The 12934-nt window shown below is 39.1% G+C and overlaps 1 protein-coding gene across 3 annotated transcripts in view; it reads left to right on the forward strand.

Annotated features, from left to right (window-relative positions):
• Positions 1 to 12934, forward strand: part of RUNX2 (RUNX family transcription factor 2) — a 226327-nt gene that overhangs the window by 154784 nt on the left and 58609 nt on the right. For all 3 annotated transcript variants that reach the window (XR_009211363.1, XM_032141232.2, XM_032141228.2), the window contains exon 6: positions 12293 to 12466. Coding sequence is in view for 2 of the 3 variants with exons in the window: in XM_032141232.2 (XP_031997123.2) it covers positions 12293 to 12466 (174 nt within the window). In the remaining variant the exon portion in view is untranslated. The remainder of the gene's footprint in view (positions 1 to 12292; positions 12467 to 12934) is intronic.

The raw sequence follows: 12934 nt of genomic DNA on the forward strand, positions 1-12934 counted from the left end.
AAAAGGGAATATATTTCATATGGACCAAAGAAACACATTTTGCCAAACTGTCATTATTGATTAAATAATTCAGCATGAAGCCAGCAGGCAGATATCCACAAAACTTAACACTACACTTGCTTTTGAAAAACAAAAAAAGGTTTTAAATGTAATCACTTGAAGGATTTTTTTAATATTAACCCACACCAACCTGCTTCCTTTGGCTTGAGAATAATACACTTTAAAAAAATCTGTTGTGCCTTGAAAAAAAGAGCAAAACTTGCTATCTTCTAACTCCATTTAACACTACATTTGATTCCTTTTTATATAACAATAACTTGATCCTACTCAAAATACTTGGCACCTTTAGCGACAGAGTGGAATGTAAGAACACTTTAACAGATTTGAATGTGAGTAAACTCCAGTAGTTCTGAAATGAAGAGGTAGAGTTTTCAGTTCCTTATTCAGAGTTCACAGAAGATAAGAATACTGGGATTAACACAATAGACTCCCCTTCATTACACCTGGCTGAATAAAGCAATTATCTGTCTATCAAGACTAGCAACTTGTGCAACAGCATTAAGAAAGGGTGGATGGATAGGTGGATAAACGCTATTCCATTGGAAAGCAGTGCTGATATGTGAGGTAATCCTTTGAGTTTAACTTGTAAAAACTGTTTTATTTTGGAGTTTATATCATGTTACCCTTGCAGCTTAGAGAGAAATGATTTTTCAAAATATTGTTGACTGCATTTTTCAGTTCCTTACCCATCTGAATTTTATTAGGGGGGTTATTTCAAAGACGTCTCTTGTTTAATCATGTTTAAACAATCTGTTTAAGACCTGTTGTGTAGATATAAACACAATAGTCCTTTAATGTCGTAAAACAGACTTCTGACAGACATAGCACGTAACAGACACGCATCCATTATTGCTTAAGCTGCTGTTCCTTCCATGCCTGACCTGAGAGGGTAACCACAGAGCTCAGCTGAAAGCGTTCACTGGTTAGAAGACACTGACATGTGCCTATGCACTGTATTAATGTCTAGCAAGCAGAGAATTGCAGAGCAGCATACAATTGAAAAGGTCTTAGACTAGATTAAAACTAAGTACCTTAAATCTGTTTTAATGGCTGTGTTTACATCTCCTTCTTCTTCATTCCTTTAAAAAAAGTAATCAGGTTTTGCAGGCGTTAAGAAAACCACCTCTTCTTGCCAGCTGGACTAGGTCCAGTTTAAGCAAGAAATTCTCCCCCTCCTTTTTTCTGTCTTTTTCTTTTTCCTTCCTCTGTGATCTTCTCTGCCATTCAGCACAGCAAGACCAGGCTGTGGGAGTTGGCTGACTTTTTCTTTGGTTATTACTTTTTAACATTTTCTTCCTGTTACAGAAATGAGAAAATTGAGAATGATGTTCTGCTGCTGCAGCAGTGAATGTCAAGAGAGGAGCCCTTTGCCTTTTTAATTACATCTGTGTAGTGTTTCTTTTTGCTTAAAACACTCTGTCTCTCTGTTTCTCTGTCTCTGTCTCACTCTCTGTCTCACATAAAATATGCACAAAACCTTAATAATGAAAGAGAAACAGAAAGGATCGCATGCTAAGGAAATTGAGCCAGGATCCAGGAATTGCGTGACAGTCTGTTTGTAGGCTAGTTGTCACTGCACTCTTTGAAGAATAATGCCATCCATGTTTAGCTGGATTGGCAAATAAACAGTGATGCTTTTTGTTCAACTACGAAAACTGCTATTTCCATTGCTAAAAATGTTACCGCTAAAAAAATCTTTACATCTCTCAGTGGGGTCTCTATAAGTGCTCGAAACACAAAGAACTGTGGTATGTGTGAACATGTTATAGAAAAAGAAGGCAAAGAAAATGTTTTTGGAACTAAAACACTCAAGTTTTACTAAGTTTTGGAAGTAAAGTGTAGACATAGAGAAAGAGATTTTTTGTTCATTTCCCGTAAAGTCAAGGGAGAGATAAAGATTCACATGGTCCAGGATGGTGTGGATGTTCAGTTGTAATTAGTAGGAGAACAAGTGATAAAACGGAGTCAGAGAGACTGGGCATAATGTAATAACATCTTTGAAGTAAGCTTCTGCACTTTTTCTTAATGTGTCCTTCTGGTCTCTTTGCTCCATGTTTTCGTCGTCTTTCCCTCAGTGGCAGCCTGGTATAGGAAAAAGGAGGCTCAGCCAGTTTAGGGGACTGCCTCCCAGTATTGCTGCCTAGTTCCGTGACTTCAAAGCTAGTCTTGGTATTTTTCTGGGCATTAATTATTTTTCTAAAACGAAGAACCCGGTCTGATGAAATCTGTATTCTCTTACAACTCTGAAAAATCCTAATTCATATAATTTTACTTTGAATTGGAGTAAGGAGGGATGGAAGCATCCTTTGGAAACGACAGGCAGACAAATTTGAGTAGTAGGTCTGAAATGAGAAAATATCAGTAGATTTGTAATAAAGAAGCATAGTAGGTTAGAGGTGTATTAGGACATGGGAGAGGAGCTACGGCGAAGTTAGCTGGATTCCCCGTTAGCTCTTTTTTTCCTGCCTGCAAAAAGTATTACTTCTCGTCTTGTATATTTCCATGATGCCTTCATCCAATCTTTTTAAAAAAATTTTTAATCCTTTTTTGCTTCCTACCTCCTATAAAGTTTCTTTTTCTTCAGACGTCTCAAGTTTTTTTAGTCCATTATCTGAAGAAAAGGGATTATACTGTAAGCACGTGTTTATTATAATTTATTTCCTGAAGTGTGACTGATATTGGCATAGCCTGATAACTGTCCTTTCTCACAGACACTGTATGCTTTGATTGTTGTGATTTGCCACAGCCTAAAACCTAAAAATTATAAAGGAACTTACATTTGTAGACATTCAAATTAACATCGTACAATTCTTTTATTTACTTATGAATTTATTCAAAGATCTCGAATTCTTCAACCCTTAGAAGCCTAAATTTTGAAAGGAGCAGGCCTTCACTTGTCTCTCACACACATCTAATTGTATTTAAAAATGACTACATATGAGATTGAGATAGTGAACTTTATGTCACTGGTCTAAATGGGTGCCTTTTAGTATTAAAAGAAAGCAAATTCAGCTTTTAACATTTTTTCTATGAAATGGAGTCCCTAGAATATTTCTATGGAGTCTATGGTTTAACCATGTAATTATGTCTCTTGAGTAGATTATATTTTTCTTCCCGTAATTATGTTTCACCCAAGAGACTGGAAAGGCTTCAGACCTCTCTTGGGTGGAATTGTTCTTCCTCTCTTCTCTCTTGACAAATGCCGAATCCTGCATGCTCTGTTTAAGAGCTGAAAGGGGACTCTTGAAGATATGTGGTAGTGATTATGATTTTTTTTCCTTTAGAAATTGGTTTATATATTAAGAAGCGCCCTTAGAGAGAAGCTCTGTTAGCTCATTTTTGAAATGCCATCAGAGAAGAATCTTCTGGAAGTACATTTGTTTATGATCTGTGGTCCTGTGTCTGAAGCCATACACTAACATTGCTCTAGGGCTGTCTCTACTCACGAGCTACCCTGTGTCAAATTGCATGGCTGTTAATTTCCAGCGGCTCAAAGGGCTGGAGGCCTTAAACATGAAGACAGTTTCTTAGCCCATTTCATTATTCTAGTCCAGAAATAGTTTCTGACCTGAATCAGACAGTGCACTCTTAGGGAAAAAGATGACTCAGCAGCCTTTCCCAGCAAAGATTATAGACTCATCAATTTTACTGTGGGAAATGTTTCCCAATAACCAGCTTTTTTTTTTTTTTTCTGTCCTCTTTGTCTTTACTGGACAAAAGTACAGATAATTTTAAATTTGTCCATGTTCTTATTAATTCAGCAATCATTTGTTGTGTGACTTCTCTGTACCTAGGCTCCAAGTTTGTGCTAGACATAAAATGTGACACCCATCCTTGAGGGGTTCTCAGTCAAGTCTAGGAAAATCTAAAATATTAGGGTTTGAAATTTTGTATAAATATTTTATGTCAATTCATAGTAAGTGAATGCTTACTGGATGCCTACTGCACATAAGCATAACCACATGTAGTAGACAAAACATAGTTGTAGCTGCTGTCAGCTTGCTGGGATATAAATCAGAGGGATCATCAAGGCTCTTGAGACAGGAAACACCACAACAATGTGATGACCAAGTTGAGCTTGGAAGGGATTTTGCCAAACGGAGTTGATGCGGAGAGGGTGTTCCAAGTGGAGGGGACAGCTTGAGCAAAGGCACAGGGTATATTTGGACTGTCGATAGACCAGTGTGAGTAGAGCAGAGGCTGGGAGCAGTACAGCTGTAGCCATTGGAAATGAGAGTGACAACGCATATTGCGACCATATTTCCTAGGTCCTTGTTTGCTGGGCTCTGGGGGCTCTATTTAATTCAATAGACAATGGAAGACAATTGAAAGGTTTTGAGCAGGTAAGTGACATGAATGTTAGGATTTGGGGGCAGAAAGAATTTCAGAAATTATGGAAGCTAACTCTTCTTTTTTTGGTAGATGAGGAAACTAAGACCAGCAGGGTTACATTTTGGCGCCCTTCCAAATATGCCAGGCTGCTCCTCTGTTGTATTAGCCACAGGCCAGAGGTTAGGAGGGTTCTAGTAGAGGCCCATTCCTGAAGAAGCTATAGAAATGGGCTGGAGTTGATGATGGGGGTCTAGGAAAGGAGGTGACAAAGATATGCCTGAGCTGGATTTTGAGTCTGAGAGACTAGAAAATGATGATGATGAAAATAAAGAAATCAGAAGAGAAGCTGGTTGGGATGGTTTGAGGAGGAAGGGAGGGGCAAAGGGCTTAACTAAATATTACAAGAGTGTAGGTCTTTGATTTCTAGACATTCACAAACCACCAGTGAAGTGGAGTCATCTGAAAGTAAACAGAGGAGCAGACTTTCACTTTTCTCCATAGTATCTTCATTTTTACATGTATGTAGGAATGCAGAAAATGAAAGTTTTTTAATCTAGAGCCTCAATAGTTATAATAAAGTCTGTGGATGAGAACTTTGTGTGGCTTTCCTAAGAATGTACTTGAGTCTGTGTAATCTTCCTTGTGCTATTGCTTTTGCTGGAAACCATCGACTGAACTCCCTAAGATACAGTAAGGCTCATCCTTAGCCGTAGAAATGCAACAATTACATGTGGAATGCAATCATGACTTTAAAATTAGTCAACCTGTTCCCTAACACTTCCCTACAAACACACTACTTCATGTGGCACTTTTAGGATAGATTAGAAGTGAAGGATCTCATTATTTTTTTCCAAAACTGCTGTGGAATAGCAGCTCTGTGGACATATAACCAATTTTCTCTGAGAAATAGTAATTCTGATGCAAGTCCTCTCCTCTCTTCCTTTTTACTCCAGGGATCATTGTCACAATATTCTGAAACTGTTACATCCTGTGGCTTGAGCCCTAGAGTATTGGACCAGACTTTATTCAATCACATACTTGGTGACAGCAAAATTAGCTCATGTCTCCCCAGTCACCCCTCTCTTCCAGTGAAGTCTGAATGCATGATGGATGAGGCTCATGGACTGCCAAAGTATGATTTTATTCATCAAGAGAGCTGTCTTTTTCCTTTCTATTCTTTCTTTTTTTTTTTTCTTTTCTGAGACAGAGTTTCGCACTTGTTGCCCAGGCTGGAGTGCAGTGGTGCGATCTTGGCTCACCGCAACCTCTGCCTCCCGGGTTCAAGCGATTCTCCTGCCTCAGCCTCCCGAGTAGCTGGGATTGCAGGCATGGACCATCACGCCTGGCTAATTTCATATTTTTAGTAGAGACGGGGTTTCTCCATGTTGGTCAGGCTGGTCTCGAACTCCCGACCTCAGGTGATCTGCTCGCCTCGACCTCTCAAAGTGTTGGGATTACAGGTGTGAGCCACTGCGTCCAGCTGAGAGCTGTCTTTAAAGGGCAGATTCCCATAGGTACTGCATAGCTTAGAAGAATTAATGTATAGTAGTAAGACTAGAGTTATAAAGTGGTTTGAAGAATGGTGTGCATCTGTTTAGATTGATGTCACACACATACATAGATATGTGTATATATATGTGTGCATGTATATGTATGTGTGTGTGTATATATATGTATACATATATTTAGCATCATCTTGTCTCACAAGATATTTATTATCAGGTTTTCATCATTTTTCTTCCAGCTAACTTTCCTTGTTTCTTCTCTGCTTATCAAAATCCTACTCAACCTTCAAGGACAGCCATCATGATCTTCCTCTTTCCCCTTAGTCAAAATCAATTGCTCCCCTGTACTTCCTATAATACTTCAATACTTTTTAAATGTTTTATTATGAAAAATTTCAAACATAAAAATAGAGATTATATTGAATACAATCCTATCTACCCATCACCTTTTATTTATTTTTTGGCATATTTCCTCACCTACTATTTTGCCCAAATATTTTAAAGCAAATACTGGATGTCACGATATTTAACCCCTAACTATATGTTAGCCCTTCTAAATAAGAAGGACATTTTTCTACATAATCACAGAAAGTGCCACTTCCTTAATATTTAAAAACAGTTCATATTCAGATTTTCTCAATTGATGCGCAATCGTGGCATTTTAGTGATTACCCTCACCACAGCCTTTCTTCAGTTATATTTAATTGCTTTCTTCCCCACTAGACTGTGAACTCCTTGAGGACAAGGATATTATCTTATATATTTTTCTATCCTCTCCTTCTCACAATACCGAGTGAGGCTTGCATGTAGTAGATAACCAGTACACATTAGCTGCACTAACTGACCCAAATATGGACATGGTACTGATTCCTTATTGATGCTCTATTACAGATCTTCTTTTAAACTTTATTTTATTTAAAAATTATGTTTTCATGATACTTAGGATGCAAATAGATATCCAGGGAATTTTAAAAATCAAGTTAAACTACTACTCCAAAAAGATGAACTGCCAAACATCATGCCCTAGTGATCAGCAAAGTGACTCTGATGTGCCACGTTGGGGTAGACTGGGCATCACATGGCACACTCTTCACGAAAAGTGCCTTGTTTTTTGTAAGTGCATTTTGACATTCTTCAGGGTTCGCTGACTGGCGCAGTGCATCAGGTTGTGGATATAGTACAGAGAATGTAAGTTTCTGGCTGGGGAGCCACGTAGCTCTCCGAAGTTGTTAAATGTTTCTCAATCAACTTTCATAAAAATGGGCAAAATGGGTCACATCACGCAGAGTCAAGTTTACTTTCATAGTTCACAGACCACATTTTCAGAGTCTTCGTGTGCCAGTTTCAGATGTGTGATTTTTGAAAGCAGAAGTTATAATGGTAGTATTACTAACTTTCATTGTGGGTAGGGCCCAATGGGGTGATTCGCTAGACTATGGCTTAGGGACTTAATTGTTTCTCATTTGTCTTTGCTCTAAGGATGTGTGAATGCTGTGACCTTTTGATTATGCTTTCTTCTTGTGCCCCTGAATTTATTGCAACAAAAGTCATATTCAGCTAAACACACTCAACTTTTTGAAAGAAATCTCTTCTGGAAACCACTTTTTTGTTTTTAATTTTAAATTGATTTTTGATCATGATTTCCCCTGAATGACTGCTGCTGAACTATTATGAGCTGAAATAAGCTGGTTGGCAATGGGAGAGAAAACAGCCCCAGATCAGCAATCAGGAAAACTGAGTCTGGTCTTGCCACTAACTGTATGACTTTGGGTAAGGCATGTCCCCTCTGGGGGACTCAGGGTCCTCATCCATAAAAGAAGCATGTTACTCTAAGCTTTAGAGTCTAAATGATTTCTATTGCCCTTTTCATCTCTCTGATTCCCAGTGACTTTCAGCAGTGCTTAAGAATTACAGTGAAAGCAAATAGGGTTTTCCAGAAAGAAAGCAAGTTTTCACTTAAATGAATGTCCTTCTGTAAAATTTTGTAGGAAGCACTAATAAGGGCTTGCCTCTAGAGAAAGGTTTTGCCCACTAGATTCACTAGATTGTCAAACAAGAAGAACTTTTTTGGGGAAAGAATATTATATATATAATATGATATCCTGGACCAGAAAATTTTCTTTCACTCAAGGAATTTATCTAAAAGAGGAGAATATTCATTCATTCACTTATTGCATAAATATTTACTGAGCACCCACTCTGTAGCAGGCACTGAACTAGGCTGTGAGATTATAGCTGTAAACAAGACAGAGGGCTCATTCTCATGAGACTTACAGTCTTACAGGAGAGACAAAAATAAATACACAAGATAATTATAGATTGTGGTGACTGCCATAAAGAAAATAAAGAGAGGGTGTGTTCAGGAGGGTGGGAACCTATTTTGGTTATGGGAGGCAGACAAGGCCTCTCGTAGGAGGTGGTGTTCATTCTGAGATCTAAGGGGTAAGAAAGAGTGGGCCCTACAAGGAATCAGGGGAGAGCACTTCAGGAAAATGGAAAGCTCTTGAGATGGGAAACTGAAAAGGAGACAAATTTTCAGCTGCCCGGAGAGAAATGCTAGAGTCTTAGGCCAAGGTTATATCGGTAGAAATGGAGAGAACTGAATCGATTTGAGATATAGCATTCAGATAGAAATGACAGGACTCGGTAATGGATTGAATGTGGAGAGTGAGAGATAAGGAGAAATCAAGGAAAATGTCTAGGCTTTTGGCTTAGGAAACTGAGTGGCCAGTGCCATTTACTGAGATGGGGGACTATTAGAGAGAAATAGGATTTTTTTGGATGGGAGAATAAAAAATTCTGTTTTGAATATACTGCATTTAAGATGCCTTTGGAACATCCCAGGGAAGATGTCAAGTAGGCAGTGGAACACGCAAACCTGGAACTCAAGACAGAGGTCAGGGCTCAACCAGAAAAGGGGGAGTCATTGGTATAAATAGGTAGTATTTAGTGCATGAGATTGAGATCAACTTGGGCAGTGGTTCTCAGTCCTGGCTGCACATTGGATCTTGTGGTGAACTCTTGAATAAAAGAGACCTTTTCCCCAGGTCCCACTATCAGAAATTCTGATTTAATTGGTCTGATATGAGGCCTGGACATCCATGTTTCAAAGCTCCCTAGGGAATCTTTTCTTATTCAGCAACAATGGAAGGATTCAGGGAGAAAGTTCAGCTAGAGAAGGGATCTAGGACTGAGCATTTTTACATAGAGTCTCAAGTATAATACAGGAGTTTTCCATTCTTCATACCCTCCTCCTGCTTGGAACATCTACTCGTTGGCCCTTTGGATGAGGTTTAGTCCTCACTGCACTATGACAGAGTACCCTGTCCTTGACTTAGTCAGTGTGTCCTTGGTCTTCCATGTTCTTGATTTCTGAAGGAATTGCTTGGGTGTTGGGGATTTAAGTACACCTTCTTTCAGCCCATCATTCGAGTGTTACCCTGATGTGGTTTAGTGGTAACAGGTATTTGTCATAGTTGAAATGTGAAGAACATGTTTGGCTTTTGCTCTTCAATGTACTTTGCTCTTCAATGTACTTTGTTCTTCAATGTACTTCATACATTATGAAGAGTGCATTTTGTTGTGGTTGCAGTGGTGGCTGTGAAGGGGCAGATATCTACAAAGAAAAATGCATATGTTTTTGTATGTGTGCATCTGCAGATAAATGTTTCCTGAATTATTCTAGGGTGCCTGTAGACACTTGGAAGCGCTCTTTGAAGATAATTTCCAAAAGATCATGGAGAGTTTTAAAATTTCACCTGCTTTAAAATTTTTCACACTTACCAGTCCTGCCCTAAGTCCTTTATTTTTGCCTGCAACCCCTTATTACTCCTGAAAGCGCTGGGCTAAGAGAAAGTAAAAATGTACTCACACATGTACAGTCTGAGCTCACATCTCATACAGCCTCTAGGAAAACCTAATGAAAAGGCTATAGAAAGCAGAGGCAAAGCTTATTAAATTTTCTTGTGACCCATGGCCCACGTAAAGTCCTAGTGTATAAAGGAACCATGCAAGATCATGTAGCCCTCCCCTCAGCCCTCAGGGAACCTGCCATTCCAAAAATATGGCCTATTAAGAAAAATAACTTCCAGGGACAATTCCGTAAGCTTTCTTGTTAATGTTTACAGCTGTATCAACACCACACCAATACTATGTGTGTGTGCGTGTGTGTGTGTGTGTGAGTGTGAGGAACAGACTCCATGGATCTGTGACAAGTACTGTATAATTCCCTAATTGTGAAACTAGATAGACACAGCAAGATGTATTGATGGAAGTTTAGTGAGTTAGGCTACAGCCATTTGTTTAGGGTAATGGGTGAATTATTAACTTTGTAATTGAATCCTTGTTGCTACTTCTCCTTATGTTGAAAGCCAGCCTTGGCACCTCACTGGGCTTAGTTCTTAGGTGTCTCACTCTATATGATCTGGATATTTTCAGTCCTCCATAGCAGCTGGAAGAGGAAGGGAAGAGAAAGCTAGAATACCAGCATTGATGGTGCCACATGATGAATGGAAAGCTCAGTCAACTTGGACGAGGGCTATATCCTCATCAAGGCTGAGCTAGTCGGAGCCGAGGACCATAAGCTAGTTGTTCTACCTCTGCACGCCTCAGTCACTTCATAGGTGAACACCTTACTTGCCAGGGTCTAGAAGCTGTTTTGGGTCATCTCTAAAAGTCCTCTAGGGATCTAAAATCTGTTTGTAATCTGGATACAAAACAGTAATGGTGGGGAAAACAACCATTAACAATGACTTTCTCTAATTTTTCCTGTTCATTTTTCTCCTACTTTTAGTCCCTCTGTTATAGCAGATACCCAAAAACTTGCACTGGCAGGAAATAGGGTGGTGGGTGCATTTCAGTTAATGGGCCTAGTTGGAACACGTTTGGCCGTGGAGACAGCTACACTCATATTACCAAGCCTTGGCTTCCTATCTGTTTTCTTTGGGCTGGGTAGGCAATGAAAAAGGAGACAGGAAAATACATTTTGGGGCAAATAAAATAAGGAATTTGTCTTACGAAGACAGCTTATAGTGGGGAAATTCTAATGTTCAATTTAACCCTATCCTGATACATTCCTCTTGTTCTGTATTAAGTGGAAGCTAAGGCGTTTGCTCTTCCCATAGAGTAGTGAAAAACTCCCAGGCTTGAAGGCTTTTCGTAAACCTTCTTCAAGGTTTTTTTCTTTTATGGATAATATTCTAATTCCCTTAGTTTCTCTTCAAGGGGCAAACTGTTAATCTCATCATCATCTTGGTGGCTTTTCCTCGAATCAGCTTCAGTCACTTAATAGTTATACTAAAATGTTGGGGCAGCACCCTAGGGCCTCACTGGCACAGAATCTGGAGGAAGGAATCCACAGTCCATTTCTGTTTCTCTGTTAGCATTGCGTTTGTCCCCAGTAGCACCACCCTATAGATTTGCTCTACTATGGCACACCCAGATTCAGATGCTTTTCTGTTATACTTGCACCAAGACACTAGTATGTCTCTTGTTAAGAATGATTTGATGATTTTTAAGAAGTCTTAGTACCTTGGTTTATTTTAATTTTGCGCATTTCTCTAATACCCAGAATTTCCTTAGCTTTTAGACTTGAATAAACTAGAAGAGAGATAGAAAGGCCACCCCCCCCGCCACAAATAATGGATTGTCACAGTCACATGTTTACTTAAAGAGTATATTTCAGCTTCTTTTCCAAAACCACAGTAGTGGATTTAAAATAAAAAAAGCATTCTCTCTGATTTAACAGAGTTTATTATACACATTCCAGCTTTGGCATATCACAGAATATCCAGATTCCTCTTGAGAATTTGAGTTTCCCTGCTTACATTTCTGTTTTTTTATTTCTTAAAGGGGTTTAGGTTTGAGTTTTAATTTTCCAGAAAAGAGTCTGAGTAAAGAGTAGTTGTAACGTTAAAGAAAAGTCACTATGGTCATCGTGGAAATTTCCCTTTGACAAATGTGTTTGTCTGTGTCTCTGCTCCAGCTTTGTGACATTGTGGCTAACATGCATGGACTCTCTGAACTTTCAGAGGGGATTTCCTCCATCATGAAACAAGCAAACACCCCAATACACATCTCTCCTGTTTTTTTTTTTTTTTTTACTGAGAGGGCCAGAGAAGGTGCCTAGTATCCTGCCTCTCTATTGATTCTTGACTCCAAGTTGTCCTCTGAGACCTCAGCTCTCCATTTATAAAACAGATCTAGGAATGCTGGCCACCAGATACCGCTTATAAAGCAATTTGAAATGGAAGGCATTATGTAGACAAGTCATTATAAATATTAATATTGATAATTCCTTGGCTTAAACTCCCAGTTTGTATGTTCACATATCTATTTAGCATGGTCAATTGTTCAGCTAATTAATATGCTTTTATTTTATGATTTGCTATTTCCAGGGCACAGACAGAAGCTTGATGACTCTAAACCTAGTTTGTTCTCTGACCGCCTCAGTGATTTAGGGCGCATTCCTCATCCCAGTATGAGAGTAGGTGTCCCGCCTCAGAACCCACGGCCCTCCCTGAACTCTGCACCAAGTCCTTTTAATCCACAAGGACAGAGTCAGATTACAGGTAAGACAGACTCATAGGTTTCACTTGCATAGACGCTGGCAGGCTGGGGGTGAGGGGCTACCAGAGGAGATGTGTTCACTTCAAAACTCCCGGAGCTGTGAAGCGGCTTATTATTAAAGAATCAAGACTTGAAGACACTGATTTCTTCTTTTTTATTAAAAAAAAATAACATTCAATAACTTGGGGATAACATTTTGGGGGATATTTCTACTAATGCTCTACTCTGCAGCAATCTCAGTCTACACCCTGGTGGAACGGTAATAATGCACTTTGGGAGAATGTTTATTATACATTTCTATATTGTATCCAGGTGGTGCAGGGGATAACATCACACCCTTACTATTAGAAAATTAGTGTTACCCTCTCAGATTTGGGCTTACATTTGTTACATGTATAACTATTTCATTAAGTCTGCTTGAAAATTGCCCAGGGCGAACAGGAAGCCTTGATTGGTAGTCATAAGGCAAG

This window comes from Hylobates moloch, unplaced genomic scaffold (genome assembly GCF_009828535.3).
Source record: "Hylobates moloch isolate HMO894 unplaced genomic scaffold, HMol_V3 SCAFFOLD_20, whole genome shotgun sequence".
Lineage (NCBI taxonomy): Eukaryota > Metazoa > Chordata > Mammalia > Primates > Hylobatidae > Hylobates > Hylobates moloch.